Source organism: Pagrus pagrus (assembly GCF_965226575.1).
Source record: "Pagrus pagrus genome assembly, chromosome: 24".
Classification (NCBI taxonomy): domain Eukaryota; kingdom Metazoa; phylum Chordata; class Actinopteri; order Spariformes; family Sparidae; genus Pagrus; species Pagrus pagrus.
Genome location: NC_140206.1, coordinates 11,224,035 through 11,242,241, shown reverse-complemented (window position 1 = coordinate 11,242,241; position 18,207 = coordinate 11,224,035). Strand labels below are relative to the sequence as shown.

The 18,207-nt window shown below is 43.2% G+C and overlaps 1 protein-coding gene across 5 annotated transcripts; it reads left to right on the top strand.

Annotated features, from left to right (window-relative positions):
- The first annotated feature begins 14 nt into the window (after positions 1-14).
- Positions 15-17,969, top strand: trak2 (trafficking protein, kinesin binding 2). Of its 5 annotated transcripts, XM_084346746.1 has the most exons (17): positions 15-160; positions 3,235-3,423; positions 4,285-4,470; positions 8,038-8,097; positions 8,708-8,784; positions 8,870-8,986; positions 9,178-9,396; positions 9,655-9,733; positions 9,822-9,952; positions 10,282-10,356; positions 10,811-10,948; positions 11,152-11,231; positions 11,508-11,648; positions 11,738-12,024; positions 12,930-13,454; positions 13,537-13,636; positions 14,393-17,969. In XM_084346746.1, exons 2-17 carry the CDS (start codon positions 3,369-3,371, stop codon positions 15,183-15,185), a joined length of 3,063 nt encoding a protein of 1,020 aa, XP_084202872.1. In that variant the 5' UTR covers positions 15-160; positions 3,235-3,368; the 3' UTR covers positions 15,186-17,969. The 5 variants fall into 5 exon arrangements, with proteins under 5 accessions (XP_084202872.1, XP_084202873.1, XP_084202874.1 ...); XM_084346747.1 differs by lacking the exon at positions 8,038-8,097; XM_084346748.1 differs by lacking the exons at positions 15-160; positions 3,235-3,423; positions 4,285-4,470 and adding an exon at positions 4,637-5,050.
- The last annotated feature ends 238 nt before the right edge of the window (positions 17,970-18,207 follow it).

The following is an 18,207-nucleotide window of genomic DNA, read 5'->3' as shown; positions in this document are numbered from 1 at the left end:
ACGTCATCGAGCTTTTCCTCCCAGGCAGTCGCACGTTGATGATTCGCAGGTGTTGCCGTCTCCCTCCCTTCCTCTATTGTTTGAGGCTTTGGTGAAGGGATTGTCAGACACCGCATGAACCGCAGGAATTGCCCATGTTGTGGAATAACAGTCACATAGGGTAAGTGTTATGATAGTCAAACATCTTTAGTAAAATGTCTCCAATGCTAAAATAGTCCCCGCGTGAGGGACGGTGCCAGTTGCTCGCGGGGGCATTGTTAGCTAAGCGACAGTGAAGCTGTCATCATCTCCCAGCACGGGAAGACATGCGAAACGCTATGTTAGCTCATGCTAAATGCTAAATAAATATAATATTAGATTGATTTCCAGGATATATTGATAAAGGGTTAATAAATAACTCACAGAATGTGTTTATTTAGCACATTAGACGGTAAATGTTAGCTGGCCTGCTAACTGTTGAATGTTATTGGTTAGCTAACATATCATCAGTGGCTCGTATTGGTATTGTTACTGGTACTGTTTTATAATATGGATAAAATAACATGTACAGTAAATGTTAGTTAGCTAACTGACAGCTGAACACGTATAGCTCGTCTATTTGTAAATCAGCCATCGAGGGAGGACACATTAGCCATATTCAGATTAGATTTCTGAAATCCAAACTGAAAACCCTGAAAATAACTTAAAGCAAAATATTTAGAAAATGTCTGGATGTTTTTTTCTGGATGACTGTAGGAGTTTCACACCAACAAGTTAAGTAATTGTTAAATTTGATCTAAATAAAAATAGTGTACAGAAGTCGAGATGCCGAATTAACTACAAGCTCCTGATGATTAATTGGATTGGGTTAAGTCGTGTTTTTCTTGACTGACGAGTGAAGCATTTTTGAGATGGAGGTTTTTTCAAACAGAGTTTTGATGGGACAATTGAGGTGAAGGTTAGTTGTTATGGATATTAGCAGTATTTCATGATGCTGTAGGTGTTAGTTTCATTACGCTTACTGTTTCTTTCCTTTGGCAAGCCATTTGCATTTGCATGACAAGGAGTGTCTGCTGATGTTCCAGCCAGAGGTTTCTGGTTATGCAGTTAAAGGGGTCCAGTCAGTGTCACATGCTGCTTCTCATGCCTTTGGTTCTTTTAAAGCAAGTCCTCAGGCCCTGTCCAGTCTGTCAGATCTAAGATAGCCTGAGTGCAGATGCTGTGATACAGCACAAATGGAGTGACGGTGCAGCAAGGCAGATAAAAACAAGGATATCTTTGATAAATTCATGTTAGAGGTTCATGTGTGGAGGGACAGGAACGTGTAGGATTTGACCTTCAGAGTATGATGAACAGATAGAGACATTTCTACTCCTGCACTTGACGTAGGTCACTCTGGATAAGAGCATCAGCTGGATGCTTAGACTAGGCATGAAGGGAGATCACGTCTGTTAAAAGCTGATGTAAGCAGACAGTCGCTCTGGGACAGCTGGGACAGACTAGTGTTGTCTATAATGCTGCTGTTTTGTCTGTGTTCTGCTGAGTTGCTGTCAGGGCTGCTATCTTGCTGCTGTGCCCACATTTTACACCTTTTTATTGTGCAGTAAAATTTCACCAACATCAAGTAGTGTTTTCAGACTGTGGTCAGAATCCTCTCCATGTTTTCCAACCCAGCTGTTTAATTTTTACAATTTAAACACTCTAAATACTCAGCAAAGCAGGCTGTATTATAAGGGAGAAGCTGTGTGGCTGTGACAGTGTTACTCATGAGGTGACTCACAGGCACTTGGTCAAGATCATCCTTAGCATTTTAAATCAGCGCAAAGAAGAAGCTCTCAGTTCAGTGTGAACGATGCAGATTTCTCTCCCGGGCTCACACTGATGTCAGTCGCTATAAGAGATAAGTGATACCTCCTATCTGTTGTACTCACAGCCCTAATGTGAATGTGACTATTATAATTCCAGTGCCAGGGTCGTTAATAGGTCAGTACAGGATATCTATCTGCCAGGCCTCTAATGGCAAACAGCACATTTAGGCTGCAGCATTGCGTGCCTCGCTGGCAGTAATCTCCTCTATGGAGCAAACTGTTTCAGCTTCAGTGTTATGTAAGAAGAGGATGAATGTTGCCCAAGGACTCTGTCTGTCCACAAGCACACTTACTGATACACCGCCACACAAATTTGCATGTGATATGTCTGCATGGGCAGGCCGAGCACCAAGGTCACCGATGCAGATGGTACTGGGGACGCATGACCCTGCTCAGTGTCCTCTTGGTAAAAGTGGCTGTTCATGGCTTTGTCCTTTAAAAACTGTCAGTTTCTCAGATTTTTATCTTTGTTGACATAACACATATGTCTGTCTACTTAAAGGAGCACTCCACAGATTTTACTCCTGGAGATCAGTTTACTAACCGTGGCAGGTCTCACAAGCCTCCCAACTTTACAGAAGTGTAGTACCAAAGAGAGTTCCCTCTTTGACTTTGTGTGTTTCCCATAGCAGAGGGTTATTTAAAACAGAAGGAGTACAGTGAAAGCCACTTAGGCATGACAGACTATCAACAGAGAAACTCCAGAGTGCCGTACTGTACAGGAACACGTGTGACCAAATGTCCTCCATTTTTCAAATTCTCCTCGGGGAGCTCAGAGAGTGCATCCTGTCTCATTCCTCCAGAGATAAGCAACAGGATGTGGACGGGCTCTGTCTCACCCCTCGGCCCTCCCTTAAAAAAGTACGTGGGCGTAAGAAGGACATAAAAATGTTATGAGTTTATTGTCTCTAAATTGACTAAGAATTCTTAATGAGTGACTATTTATCATATCTAAAAACATGCCTCCCTCAGAGACTTAAGAGAGTACAAACCTTTCTTGAGATTTTAGGCCTTGACTGATGTCGTTTTAATGGTTGTAGTGGCACATAAGATATGTCAAATCCTAAAGAAGATGCCAGACAATCGGTGGTTTAAGTGTCAAACAGCAAACACTGTGGGGATGAATGTTTTTTCTTTTTATCTGGCTTTGAATGGCAACAACCAAGTGGGAAGGAGAGACGAGGGAGGGCAGCAGAGGGAAACGACGAATGTTGTCAGCAGCCTGGAGTCAGAGAAGCTTCATACACACACACTGATCATAAGCAACAGAATTACTCCACCACTAAACTGATTTTAACTCAAGTTTTTACACTTTATTTTCCTTAATTTGCCTGTAACCATGAGCAAAGTCAATGTGAACTGACATCTTTTCACTTTCTCTCCTCAGGTAAAGGTGTGTGTGGGCACCACCCATCAGTCCGAGAACAGGATGTGATGTCACAGCAATAGAGGCTGCCATTTTCTGTCCAGCTTTGTGTTTGCGAGTGGGGACTCCATCCTCACCCGCTCCAAGGACAGGAGATGTTTGAAGCCAAACCTCGGGCGGTGGAGAAGAAGGAGTCGAGCACTGAGACAGGTAGCATGTTTGTGTTGCTGTGTGTGTTGATATTGTAATATTATCAGTGAAAAATCTCCATGGTAACTGTAAAATTTGTACGGATTTTCAAAATCATGCTCTGCCAATGTCATGCTGCCCTGAAGTACAGTATGCTGTGTCTTTGGGCTGGATGCTATAGATAGCCCCATCTGTCCCAGTAAACCACATATTTGCTCAAGTGGAAGGACGTGGGCTTGTACAGTGCCTGAGCCAGGAACACACACACACACACACATACACACGCACACACACAGAGAGACACATATTCAGATGCTTCATCTGCCCACACTCAGTCTGAAAACACATTCACTGCAGTCTTACATTTTTCATCTCACTGTGGCTGCACTATTTTGACAAAATAAAAGCATCCCTCATCATTCATTTTATATGGTTGGTTTGTTTTCTATATAACGTGTCACTGGTGTCATAACTGATTAAGTACATAGTATAACTATGGCAACCACACACTTCCTTTAACCTGTCAGTATAATGCAAGCTGCTTTGGCCATTTTCGTAGTTGTAAACCTGAAAAAAATTTCAGAGCCAGGCTGACCATTTCATCGCGCTTCAAGGTATATGCTAAGCTAAGCTAATTGCTGTAGCAATTACAGCTCAGCTGTAGCTTCATATTTATGTGGACAGACATCACAGTGCTATCAATCTTCTCATCTAACTCTCAGTGAGAAAGTGAATGGTGTCAATTCCCCAAATTCCTAACTACTACTTTATAATATTGCAGGGGCCAACCATATGCCTGTTGGGACTATGAATGATGACTAATGAAAGTAATCATTAGATGCTGGTCCCTAAATTATATTTTAACGGCCTTCTAACCCACAGATGAGGGTCTGGGCAGCAGCAGTAGGCATTATGGGTCCGGCTCACTGGGCTCAGGTTCGGCCGGATCCGTCTACCTGTCCGACAGCCAGGACTGGGTGGTCTCCCCAAGCTGCTCACCGGATGAAGGCCCCGTCCAGCCCACCGCCATCTCTCCCCTGCTGGCCGAGGAGACATTTCGCTACATGAGTACGTGTTTAGATTTTTGTTCAGCGTCATCAGGACATCACTGCTGTTGTTTTGAAATAGGTTGGACAGACCTCTTTATGCTTTCCTGTTTCTGTGTCTACTCTCTTTTGATTGGTCAGGCCTTATGTGACATCACTGAGCAGATGGTGTGTGTGTCTCGGTGCATTAGACACGTGAGGGATTCATTTTATACAGCGCACATCCTCTTCAATTAAAATCCCAGGGATTTAGCGTGGATATTATTTGACTGTCATTGTGCCTGATTGTCTTTGCTTGTGTGTATCAGACAGCTCTGACAAGTGTGTGTGTGTGTGTGTTTGTGTGAGAGAGAGAGAGAGAGAGAGAGAGAGAGAGGGAGAGAGACAGTGAGCAAGAGGAATCCAGCGATCCAGCCAGAGTTAAGTGCAGCTGAGTTCAAAGCCAGGGCCAGAGTCACGGGACAGAGTGATGAGGGGGGAGGAGGAGGGTGAGACAGAGCGGACTGATAGAGGATGAAGACAGGACAGTCGGGAGAGCAGTTGGATCATGCCGGTTTTAAACATCCATAATGAGGAAGTTTATGATAACTTCGCTATGGAAGGTGAGCGGAGGCGTTAGCACGGTGCTCGGGTGTGTGTGTGTGTGTGTTTGAGAAAGAGAGACGTGAGCCGGTGTGACTGCAGAGTGTGCTCAAGTTTTGTCTGCAAGGTCAGGCAGAACAAGAAGGGGTGGAGGGGAAGTTTGAGAGCATACTGTATCGTGCGTTGGTAAAATCCTTGAAAGACAGGAAGTAGACAAGTCTGAATGAATGCTTGTGTGTTTACATTCGAACAGGCTGTGGTATGCGGGAGCAGTGTTGACGGTTGGATTGATGCCACTTCCTGTCTGTTTTTCTCTTCAACTTTGCACAATTTGCCACACTTATTTCCTCTGTAAATCATTGTATAAGAATCATTTTGCAGTTTTGTGTTTTTGATTAGATATGACTTGAAAAAATACAGAAGATTTAACACCGTAGATGCAGAATGCTTTGTTGACATCGTATTTTCATAGGGTCTGTGTTTAGGTGTTTGTTAGCTGCACGTGTGACAGAAGGGGTACAGTGAGGGTGTCTCGGTTTCATGTTTCCTCTTGGTGATACATTTGCTCCACTTCTGCAGTGTAAAATCAGACACAGCCTATTAATAGTGCCCGATACACTGGCAGAGGCCTAATGCACTCACAGAGGCATGGCATGTTAATATACAAATGCCCCCTGGTTGTCCTAAAGCAAACATACGGTATATATGCAGAAATGTGTGAGGAGGCTTAGACGAGTGTGGTTTTGATGCATTTAGACAATGCTGAAGATGTTTAAACAGCTTAATATTTAATCCTGCTATATGATGATATCTCAAGTATCAAGTGTCTCATTTGTGTCATGTTGTGAAATTGGATGAAGGAACTGTGTTAGCAAAAATGCTGTTTGAACAGCAGAAACTTGAGACGATCACCACTCCACTTTACTGAAAATGCAAAGTATATTTATTTGAAGAATCATTATGCAGTGAACCCCATGCATTTAATTGTTCATGAACTAATATTTGCATTTGGGTTGGGTGATGCAATATGCAATACCATTACTACTACTGGAGCTATTCCTTATTGTCCCTGCTATATAGTCTTCTTTTCCTCTGAGAACAGCTTGTTTATTCATTCATGGAAACAAAAATATTTCAGAGTTAGTGTTATTACCTCTACATAGTAACTATAACTATAACATAACTACATAGTTCCCCTTTTAAGCTTTTATTTTGAAAGACCGTTTTGAGTTGTTAGGTGTTGTCTCTTGTGAGGCAGTTATTTTTGTTTCAATGGAAGTTCCAAATAAAGGGGGAAAAAATTGTCATTTTTTCCAAAGTACAGTACAGTATTGTTATTTTAATCCAATGTTTATTGAATTTACATAATGTGACTTAATTGTGATATACAATTACATATACCTTGATAGTGTAAATTTAAATCTGTTGAAGTAGCAGCTTGGTTTGTGTTGTAATTATTAGTTTTAAATGATCGTGTGGTTTTGTCAGTCTACAGTGATGAGTCAGGGTATTAACACTAAACAGAGTTTAATTAAAGGATCAGCCTGCTTCTAATGCTTTCTAGTCGTGGAAAATCTGACCTCACACGTGTGTGTCCTGTCTAATCCAACCTCACAAAACGACATCAGTAGCACAATTGACACAACTTGTCTTGCCTCTGTCTTGGTCAGTAGGGATCCGCAAACTTGACCTTTATCCCTGACTGACACAGATTTAAAATCAGGTGTTACAATTCATCACATAAAAAAGTTATATCTTCTGCTGATGTCGCCAGTTTATTAGTGCCAAAGGTCCAAACAACCATGAATAAAAAGGACCATATTTTTTCTTATCAAGTCACTCATTGACCATTGCACTGTGTGTCAGTATGAATACAGTTACATGAATGATGTCCTGTACATGAATCAGTACCAAAATGATAATGATAATTCATTGAACTTTGCAGTTAAGCAGTTAATTGTGGCCAGAGTTCAGTCACACAACCCACACTATGTGTGTACAGTGTGTGACTGCATTTGGAGTTATATCTTCAGTTTTTTATGTTGGGTTAGGTAGATCATGATCAAACCGGACCATGGACATATTTTATACAGTGACAGCATACTCTTCCCAGCAGGTAATGGGATATATGTGTGTGTGTGTGTGTGTGTCTGTGTGTGTGCGCGAGCATTGTCTTCCAGTGTGTATAAGAAAGATGGCTCTGTTAGACAGAGGTTATTTTTAACTGTCGGTTGTTGGTGGGGCTTGTGGACCCAGAGGTCACTGTGGGCCTCAGATTACTGGACAGCAGCTCTCATCCATTAGAGCAGCTGCTTCACTTGAGGCTTTCTAACGCTGCTTATTACATTCAACTCCTGATGAAATGTTGTTTGTTCGACCACAGCAAAGATTGCACTCAATTGTTGCAATTACAAGTCTTTTCTGATAAACAAAATTAATTCACTGAACTTTATGCAGCAATACGTGATCTCTATTTATCTTGTGTTTTTAATATTTTGCCACGTTTCACTCGCACTATCATTTATACTTAATACGTTTTAAAGTTGTTTGTAACTGTTGAAATCGAAAAGGGGATTCACAAAAGTTCATGTTTTGCTGCAAATATAGCAAAAAATACAAGGTGTGTGATTGACCGAGCATTGAAAATATGAAAAATGCAGTTTTGTAAAAGTCCAGAGTGATGATTCTGAGTGGTAGACAATGTTTCAATGATTAGAGATGCCACTTTTCTTTAAACAGGTGGAAAGGGGAGCGGTGCAGCGCTGGTGACACCCACTCAGGTGCTAAAAGCGAACAGAAGTAGTTGATGTGTAGATTCTCTGACTCTCAACAAACTAATGTTTCTATATGAGATTGATTTATTGAAGCTTCAGCTTTCACCCTCAGCTTCTCACTTCTCTCTCTATGCTGCTCCTTTTCTCCTTTCTGTCTGTTCATTTTCAAACAAGCTGTTTGCTTGTTCACCTTTTGAAGTCTCCCTTCTTTTCTTTCTCCCGTCTCTCACTAGCGTATCTTGCTTTGGAGCCCTCCTCTTATTCCCATCCCGGCTCTCAGAGCCTCTCCAAAGGTATCTTCCTCTCTGTACTTGCCTGTTCTGCTCTGCAACTTCTTCATTTAGCTCCAGTGTGAGAGAGGGGCTTTAGTCCTCAGCTGCACTTCACCACGAGCCCCTCTCTGCTTTTTTGCATGTAGATGACAGCAGACAAGAGATTTGCATAGTATAGGTCTGCTGTCTGCCACTGTAGGCAGCTTGTAGTATCATATAGTGTTCATGTGCAGTTTATTTTTTGTCTGTATAGGGCTATTGTGGCTTCATTACATTCAGACCACTAGCAACCACATTGCCACACTGAGCCATATCTTCAAATTACATTATTAGTGATTAAGCAATATATCTGACATATTTTAACCACACTAGTTCATGATAGATATGGTGCTGTGTGATTAATTTGAGCAAGTTGCTTGTGGTCAGAAAATATTTGGTAGTAGGTAAAAAGGTGGCATGCTACAGAAGTGTGTCAAGAGTGATATTTCATGTTTACTTTTGTTTTTGTTTTTGTGTGACATTCCCTGAATGAATATTTTGAATGCTCATGCCACAGTGTGCATGAAAGATTGCATGTTTATGTTTGCGTTTGCTTGTGTGTCTCCTAAAAGTAAAATTTTCTTCCCGGCAGTCCTCAGTGGTGATCGCGTGGAGCAGATGACCAAGACCTACAATGACATGGAAGTGGTCACGCAGCTTTTGGCTGAGGTAGCTGTCTTGTCACTTTTAACATTTAGTTTTTTATAACGAAGCAGCGTCTAATTGGCTGATTAACTGTGCTCTTGTTGGACAGCGGGACAGAGACTTGGAGTTGGCGGCTCGGATCGGTCAGTCACTTCTGCAGAGGAACCATCTGCTGCAGGAACGCAACGAGGCCTTAGAGGAGCAGCTAGCACAAGCCCTGGACCAGGTAGCTTCAGCATGCTAGTTATTTTTTTGTTTATGATGGAAGATAGCTTTGCAGTTTGGTTGCATCAGTATTAGATGCATATAATGGTGTCATCTGTATATAACCAAATAAAGCCCCCAAAAATAATGGCCCAAACATAGATCCTTGTGGTACACCATTTTCATTCTACCCAATCCTTCCCCATCGACCAGGTTCACCAGCTGCAGCATGAGCTCAGTAAGAAGGACGAGTTGCTGCGAATGGTGGCCAGCGCCTCCGAGGAGAGCGAGACTGACTCCAGCGTGTCCACGCCGCTGCGGCAACCTCTGCCACTGGGGGGAACCACCGCCGCCGCAGCCCTCAGCCAGCTGGAGTTTCTCCAGAGCAAGCTGCAGGACCTGGAGGAGGAGAACCTGTCACTGAGGTCTGAGGTACGAGGCATACACAGGACAGATGAGGTTGTAGTGGAGACTGGAACAGAAAATAACAGGAAGTGAAATGGGAAACTTAATTTTGGGAAGTTTAACATATAATATCAGTATAATTACTGATGCAAATTACCTTTGTACCTTTTGTTTAACTATGTCCTCCTGTTAAACAAGCTTTTTACAGAAGGTCTATTATGATGAGAAGGTGTGTTGATAACGGAAATGGTATGTGAATTGTTCCTCTCAACATCTTCACTCCAGGCATGTCAACTGAAAAGCGATACCATCACCTATGAGGAGAAGGAGCAGCAGCTAGTGAGCGACTGTGTGAAGGAGCTCCGTGAGTGAGATGCACACACATTTACACTGAGAAGACACGGTCTGGTAGAAGGCTCTTTTAAACTTCCATCTCTATGTGTTGGTTCTAGGTGAGTCCAACTGCCAGATGGTGTCTCTGTCAGATGAACTGTCTCAGAAGAACGAGGAGCTGCTCAGACACCAAGAGGAAATCGCTCAGCTGCTCTCTCAGATTGTTGAGCTGCAGCACAGAGTGAAGGAGGTGGGATCACATAACTACTGTTACAGGTTATGTTCTGATGAGATGTGCACTTCAGTCACGTAACTTGCATTAGAGTCAGACTGAAGTCATGAAACTGATGACTGTAGTCTGCACTTAAGAAGATCAAAAGATTTTCAACTTGACTTTGACTCCGACAAGACTGAGAAACTGATTATATAGTTGGACCGTGTATGGACAGCATGCTGAATTGTGGCCAGACTGTTCATTTCTTTATACCTGGATGTAATAAAACATGACTACTCGCGTCTTGGACAGTAACAGTGTCACACTGACCTGATTGTGTTTTTAATATATTGTTTTCTGTGCAGCTGGCTCTGGAGAAAGAGGAGCTGAGGATCCACCTACAGGCCTCTAAAGACGCTCAGAGACAGCTCACAGCAGAGGTACAATGTCACACACACACACAGGTCGCAGATAAAACAAAATCACAGCTGTTTAGATGTGTAGCTTTAACGTACAGTATCTGTGAAGAGCCACAACATTGTGTCTGTGTTTTAGCACATTATGGCAATTACCTTATGCTTCACAGCCTTAACCCAGATTATTAAAATCACTGGAGAGAAAAAAATATAATCATTAAACTAGTAATGTAATTCTACTTGAACAGCTGAAATTCCTCATTTAAATTGTGGTTAAAATCACAATTTCTTTAAATTGATCTTTTAATTAGTAATTATGTTAATTCTGTAAATCGATAAAAAGGTTTAGCAATTTATTTCACACCATTAAACTGACAAATTATATATTTATAGTCTGAATGAATGTTGAATTTAAATATCTAATTGAAGTTTTTTCTTAATCACTGTGTGTGTGTCTTTGTGTGTCTGTGTGCTGCAGCTGAACGAGCTGGCGGACAGGAATGCAGAGTGTGTGGAGATGCTCCATGAATCCCAGGAGGAGATCAAAGACCTCCGCAATAAAAACACTCCTTCTGCCGGGATGCGAAGGCACCTCTCCTACGGCCTCTACCCCATGGTGAGAGAAACACACCAAAGTTTTATGTAGCAGCAACGAGGAGGAAGTGGGAGTCCTGAGACACAAATACACAACATGTTACTAAAGGCACAAAATGCACCAAAAACGACAATAACAAACTAAGATTCCAGTGCAGAATCATGTACATGACCAATATATATGACCTTTTTCAACTTTAAACTTGCTCGTTTGTTTGTGTACAGGACTCTTTGGCGGCGGAGATCGAGGGCACCATGAGGAGAGAGCTGAGTGTAGAGGAAGAGACCGCCTTTCAGGACCAAAGGTCAGAAACCTTCACTGAACTACTGAAAAATCTAATGAAAAGGATTGTTTTGTTACTACTGGGACTATGTAGACAACAATTGAATCCCACTTCCCCACACAGACTAGTTTTTCTGTATAGTCGTCTTTATACCCATTCATATAAATCCAAACTATTTCTATAGGACTCACCTCAGGGATATAACGGTTGCTTTCACTGACTTCTTGTTCAGTAGTCGACAGTATTTTTGTCAATTTGTGGACCTTGTTGCTGACCTTTCACCTCTTCTCCATGCAGAACATCCCAGAAGCGAGTCTTCCAAACAGTCCGCTCCATCAACGCCTCAACATCACGGCCAGCTTCAGCCACCCCTCCTATCCCCGGCTCAGGGCAGAGCTCTCTAGTGATGACTGCACAGCCCTTCCCATCCAATCAGGGGTATGTTACAAAGAATGTTAGCTTTCCTGTTTAGCATTTTAACTTAATTTTGGACGATTTCAGCTCATTAAATGTGCCTGTGTTTGCAGGGAGGAGGTGCGGCTAGGCCAGCCCGGCTGTCCAGGAGGAAACGACCTGACCAGAGCCCTCCACCGCCTGTCGCTGCGACGACAGAACTTCCTGTGCGAGCGCCAGTTCTTCCAGGCGGAGCGCGAAAGGAAGCTGCATGCGCTGGAAGACGGGGATGGCAGCGGGTGCAGCTCACCGATGGGCAGCGTGGTGTCTTCTTTCTCCAACCTGTCGGAACTGTCCTTCAGCTCCAGCGTGTTCAAGACCTTCCTGCCCGAGAAGCTTCAGATCGTCAAACCCATGGAAGGTAAAGTTATCCATCCAGCTTATGTGGAAGCCTCGCAGTACGGCAGCGAAAGTGGAGAAGCTGTCAGGAGCAATTTGACGTGTAACTGATTACATTTGAACCAAGAAGAAGAGTTTGCATGCTGTAAAACACCACTCTGGCAGCGCGGCTCGATTAGATGCAGCAATTTCAGGCTCTGTCACATCAGCTAGAGATCAGTCTTTGTTGAAATTGGCACAAAATTATTACTGACACGTTTCTTGGTGAAGTGATCTGCACAGTAAGCATCTGACTCCTCCGGGTTAGGTGAATATTCAGACTGGAGCTCAAGGAAAGGGCCCTTTTCTTCAAACAAAGAAGGGAATAAATGGCGAGCTATAAAAGACAATCCCTCTCACCCTCTCTACGCCGAGCTGAGGCAACTCAGGAGCAAGTTCAGCCACAGACTCATTCAACCACATGCCTCAAAGCTCTTTCATACCATCAGCGATCAGACTGCACAACACCACCACCACCACAGCTCCCAACACCTCCTTTCTCCACTGATTAAGGACTCAGCCATACACTTCACTGTCACTTAAAGACTGATTGCTTTTTTTTGTTCTTGTTGTTATTTATCATCTCAGGAACATTGCACATTTGCACATTATATTTATTGTATATTGTACACGTCGTGTACATACAAGGACAGTTACTGTATATGACATGTTTATCTTTATTCTAATAGTTTTTATTATATTTTAATTCAATTTGTTATTTTATTCTTCCAGTATCTCTTTATTATTGTCTCTATTTTTTGAGACTTAGTCTTGTGCTGCTACTTATTTCCCTCTGTACTGTGTTACCTGCAAATCTCTTCCAAGGAGGATCAATAAAGGAACATCTTATCTTATCTTATCTTATAACATTGTGAAATTCCTTTCCAGGCTCACTGACACTCCATCACTGGCAGCAGCTGGCCAAACCACACCTGGCCACCATCCTGGACCCCCACCCTGGTGTTGTGACCAAAGGTTTCTGCTCGCTGCCTCAGGATGCCTTCTACCGCCTGTCCGACATGGAGGAGGATGAGGAGGATGAAGAGCACCAAGGAGCAGGTGTCCTGGAGAAGGGGGCGGCGGAGCGAGGAAAGGAAGAGGAGGATGAGGAAGAAGAGGAGGGTGGGATCATCTTCAAGGTTCGTGTTTCGTCCACACCGGAGGAGAGGAGAGACAGAAAGCATTCAATGCCAGCTCTCCCTGTGTCGCCACTCCCGCCATCGCAGCAGACGTTACCTGGGACTCCTGCCACCTCCTCCTCAGTCACATCAGTCCTCTGCCTCACCCCCCCACCCCGACAAATCACTGACAACTCCAGCCCATCATCTCAGCCCATTCCAGGCGTTTGCACAACAGTGGTCGAATCACAAAGTCAGATTTGCACCTCTACATCCACAACTGCATCTTCCTCAGGTAAATACTACTTAAAATGTTAAAATATGACTGTTCAAAGTACTGATTGTTCTTCTCATAACCTGATTCGTTGTGTGTCCAGTCCAAAATCCAGGAAAGTGTCAGAGCTCCACCTTTTCCACCTACACCTTCACGACTTGTCGCATCCTGCACCCCAGTGACATCACACAGGTCACCACAAGGTAAGTCTTCCTCAAAGGATAGAGAAAACTTGTCATGAACTATTTTTTTTATTTATGATGGCAGCAATAAGTGACCGAGTGTCAGGAAATGAAGGGGAAGGAATAATAACTAACATCCTATAAATATAAATTGTCTGTGTAAATTAAGTTTACAGAGTTATCATCACGAGAAGTCATAAAGTATTGACTCTGGTAAGTCAAATTAGCAGAGAGGATCTGTTCAGAGCACTGTTTGTGTAGTGGTGATGCGATATATCGCTTCCTCTTGTGATAAGATATATTGCCATATCGATATTATGTCCCACCCTCAGAGCCGATGTGCCGAATTAGCTTAGCTCTGCCCGTTACTCACTGTTGTTACACCTTAAAAGCTCACTGTTCTATCACTGCACAGAATTGACATGAATTTACACAACTTACCACTCGAAAATCTTAGTAACTTTCTCATTTCTAGCTGATGACCATCAGTATTATCGGCTGAAATGACAACAAGCTCATTTAGCTCACGTTAGCAGCAAAAATTGGTTGAAAAATGTGTCTGATGTTTCAATGTTTTGAACTTGTTAAAGAGTCTTCACCTCACAAACTGATGTACTTAGTTATGATGTGATGTGCTTCGTCTTTGTTACAAGGTAGTACTCCGCAGATAAACACACTGTAAGATCAGTTTGTTACACCTTGTGTTCTTTTAGTTTTCTTTTTAGAAAAAAAGAGACGCCACCCTCCAAACTCTTGTCTCTGTCTCGTGTTTTTCAGTTCTCAGTCGTCCATCATGGCCAACACACCCAGCTCCATGAGGACAGGTCCCAGTACCCCTGTGACTCCTTGCAGACTGAGTCTCGGTGACTCCTTTCCCCCTCGACGCCCTGCTGCACCCCCCGGCGGCCTGGCCAAGCTGGTCCTAGAAAGGGGCATTTCTGCACAAGTCTCTACTGACACTCCACCTTCATCCCCAAAACCCACACCGCGGCAGCCCCTTTTCCGTCTCCTCCCAAGCACTCCCCCTAACTCCCCCACCCACTCACCTGCTCCCTCCCCGGTGCCCATGGAGGCCCGCCAGCACTCGGCTGACAATTTCCTCGCCTCGAGGCCAGCAGAGCTTTTTCTCCAGGACGTTTACGGTTTGAATTTGGGCCGTGCGCCGCATCCCGACTTACCAAGCTCTTCCCAGGAGCCCCCAGGCCTTGTCCCGTCCCCTAAGCCAGGCAGAGCCCGGCCTGACCCAGTCAACGTTGGCCTGGTGGAGAGGCTGCGGCGGCTGGGATTCGCCAAGGTGCTCCATGGTTCAGAGTCTGAGGCCCCAGTGCCACGCCAGGATTCTGCTACTTTTGTGTCAGCAAGCGGAGGAAGCCTATTGGACGGTCTGAGGCGCAACCAGAGCCTTCCGGCCATGATTTGTGCCCGAGCGGGGAAGCCATCCGCTCACCCGACACCTCCTCCTCACCCCACCTCCCTGGCCATCCCACCACCATCATGGGGAAACCTTAAAGAACGCCGCCGGCATCTTGCCTCTGTCTCCCATGTCCCGTCAAGTTCAACCAAGCGCTGAGGGCAAAACATGACCCCCTCCTGTACACCTCCATCCTCCACTTCTTCCCCCCATCTCTCCTCCTTTCTGCCTTTGGAGAGAGGAGTCGGGGCATCTTGTGGCCAGAACAATCCCTCCTTTTTCTGAATTAATTTTAAAGCACAATTTAACTAAACTGACTGTTTTTAGAGATGCCGCAGTGTCTATGTGTGTAGATGTTTGCAACAATGCTAGATATTGAGGCCTTAGCTTGCCTCTGAGTGGGTGATTCAGCTCCCCGTACCTTCTCAGCCGTGTAGGAATCTTAATTAGGCTACGTAGTTTTCCTTTGAGACTCTGGATGTTCAGGTTCAGGTAGAGGAGGTGAGGGGAGGACAGCATGTAAGTGAAAGAAGGTGAAAGAAGGTTTGTGGATGTGGATTAGAAAAGAGGTAAAGGTCCCATATTATGCTAATTCTCAGGTTTAATTTATGTTGTCTACTAGAAAGTGTGCACATGGTTTAATTTCAAAAAACAGTGTATTGCTACAGCAGGCTCTATTCACCCTCTGTCTGAATGCTCTGTTTTAGTGCCTGTCTCTTTAAGGCCCCTCCTGAAAAGCCCACTGTTGCAGTTGGTCAGCTCTCACAGGCCTGAGCAGGCACCGCTCGCAGCGTTTCCACATTAGCTCAGCTGGTTTTTGCTACCACAGAAGTCCTGGGGGGTGTGGCCGAGGGCAGTGACTGTATCATTGTGACATCACAACTTTACAGAAGTCCTGACCGCTCGTTTACAGAGAATATGGGCTGTTTGCATTTCTCTGTGGACTGAGCGTTTTTATACTTTTACAATATTTATACAGCACCTTGACCTGCTTTTAATATAAAAAAAGAAGAAATCTATCTTTCCACAATATGGGACCTTTAAAGGGGCATTAAGTAGTTTTGGAGAAGAATTTTAAACTCAGAATTTTATTATGTCTAATATTAATGAGGTAATAATACAAACTCAGAAATATGTATTTTTTACATAACTGAATAAACAAGCTGTTCTTAGAGGAAAATAAGGTCCCTCGAACACTGTTTGAAGCTAGAAAGGTGGCAGGGTCCGCCACATATAAGCAAATTGTGTTGTCCTTTAAGGTCAGTTTGCTAAAACAAAGATAGTTTGTTTATTTAATTTGTTGAGGCATACAAAATATCAGTCAATAAAAATCTTCTGATGAATTTTTTCCCCCAAATACTACACAGTGCAGGTTTTTAAATATGAAGCGATGAGATGTTGGGAGAGTTTTGTGTTCGCATGTTTAATCATGTCAGAAGAGAAAGTAAGTGCAAAGAGAGAAAGACTGAGCATCCAGAGTTTTGCGATTTCAAGGGCTTGTTGTGTAGTAGGTTGGAAAAGCTTTAGTCTGTAAAAAATCATTTACTGTCAGAATAGAAGGGATTCGAGGAAGACTTTAAGTGCTAGCTGGCTTGACAGCATACTGCCAGGCTAATCTTGTAGTCAGACCATGCTATTAACGCGCCAGTGTTAACATTATAATGATTTTACAGTTCATTCTTGCACGGACGTCCGGTGACCCCTCATGTGCCGTCTCCCTTTTTCCTGCCTCTTTGCAAGCGTCTGCATGACACAAAAGCAACTGTGCCTACGGGTCCCAGCATGCACCTGTCTGCTGACTGGTGGGGCCAGGCTTGAGGGGAGGTCAGATATCAGGCGCCAGGCAAAAAAAAAAAAAAAAAAAAAAATGGGTCTGCCCTTTCCTTCTTGTGTTTTGTGTGTTTTTAAGGTATGAGGCCTTAAGTAGAAGCCAGCACTGTTATGATTTGTGTTCCTGTTGAAGCCATGTTTGTATATATTGGTTGCACTCAGTGGGATTTGGAGTTTATTTGAGGATCACTGCTCGGTTGAAGACATTTCACCACGGCCTTGGGCTTTTAAGAGAGGACTATTGTTTCAGTTTTCAGCCACCATCTTTATCTCAGGCCCGTGGGACGTTCAGGTTCAGTCTGTTAAGAGGGAAAAACCATTGACACAGTATTTTAGTTGTGTATCACATTCAGGTTTATTTTCTGTGTGTCAGGGTTATTTCAAGGACACAAACTGGCCAGCAGGTGGGAGTATCCCTGTAGGAACGCATATTAAAGTTCATCCTATACACTCATTTATAACATCATGTTTAGATACAAGGAGCATAGAGCTGTGTGACCCTTCAACCTTCCAACCGGACCCCCCACCCCCCCAACTCAGCTACTGCACTTTTAATTTTTACGTAACCTTGATTTACTTACACAACTATTTGACGTATATAGATTCTAACATATTAATGAGAAAATTAGCATTATGTGTGCCTGTTGTATCAATGTCGGCTAACATTTTGAACTAAGGTTTTAATATATATAGCAATATTTTTTTTGCTTTTTTTTTTTGCTTTTCACATGTAGAGGCCCACAGAAGGGAAATCCAAATGACGCCAAACGTTTTATTTTGAAGAAATGGAATATTCTGGCTCACACGTGTGTATGTGACATATTATAATGTATTTAAGGAGCTTCAGTTCAATGTTTTATGTCTATAGGATAGGGAGACGAGAAGAGAAGGCACATTCAGACTGTTAGTATCTTTTCATTTGATGTCGTTGTCATTTCAGTTTTACAAATAATGCAGGAGGTTCAGGTTTGTGCTTTTCTTCGGCTAAAATCTAAAATGTCCTGTGATTTCTTCACCAGTCCCCTCCCCCTCCAAGATCATGATCCGATGTAAACTACTCATGGCTATTATTCGGTTGCCTCTTTTTTTAAAATAAAGCAATGGAAACAAAGACACTGACTCACCGACTGGTTTACTCTTACTCATGTGAAGGAAATTGGTTTGTAAGGTCACACGGAGAAAAGGATCCAGACTGATTTTTTATTTCATTATTGGGAATGTTTTTGTCTTAAAATGAGAAAACAAACTCCTGAGCACATTCTTCGGTGATGAACAATGATTTCTGGCATTCTATGGTGTGTAGAGATCTCTTTTGCCATGCACGTGTGTTGTGTGTGTGTTTGTGTGTGTG

Bases quoted from the DNA above. Each gene is read 5' to 3' on its own strand.
- trak2 (XM_084346746.1), top strand. From the start codon at position 3,369: ATGTTTGAAGCCAAACCTCGGGCGGTGGAGAAGAAGGAGTCGAGCACT. The intron at 8,098-8,707 runs GTATCTTCCTCT...TCTTCCCGGCAG, and splicing joins CTCTCAGAGCCTCTCCAAAG to TCCTCAGTGGTGATCGCGTG. The intron at 8,785-8,869 runs GTAGCTGTCTTG...CTTGTTGGACAG, and splicing joins TCACGCAGCTTTTGGCTGAG to CGGGACAGAGACTTGGAGTT.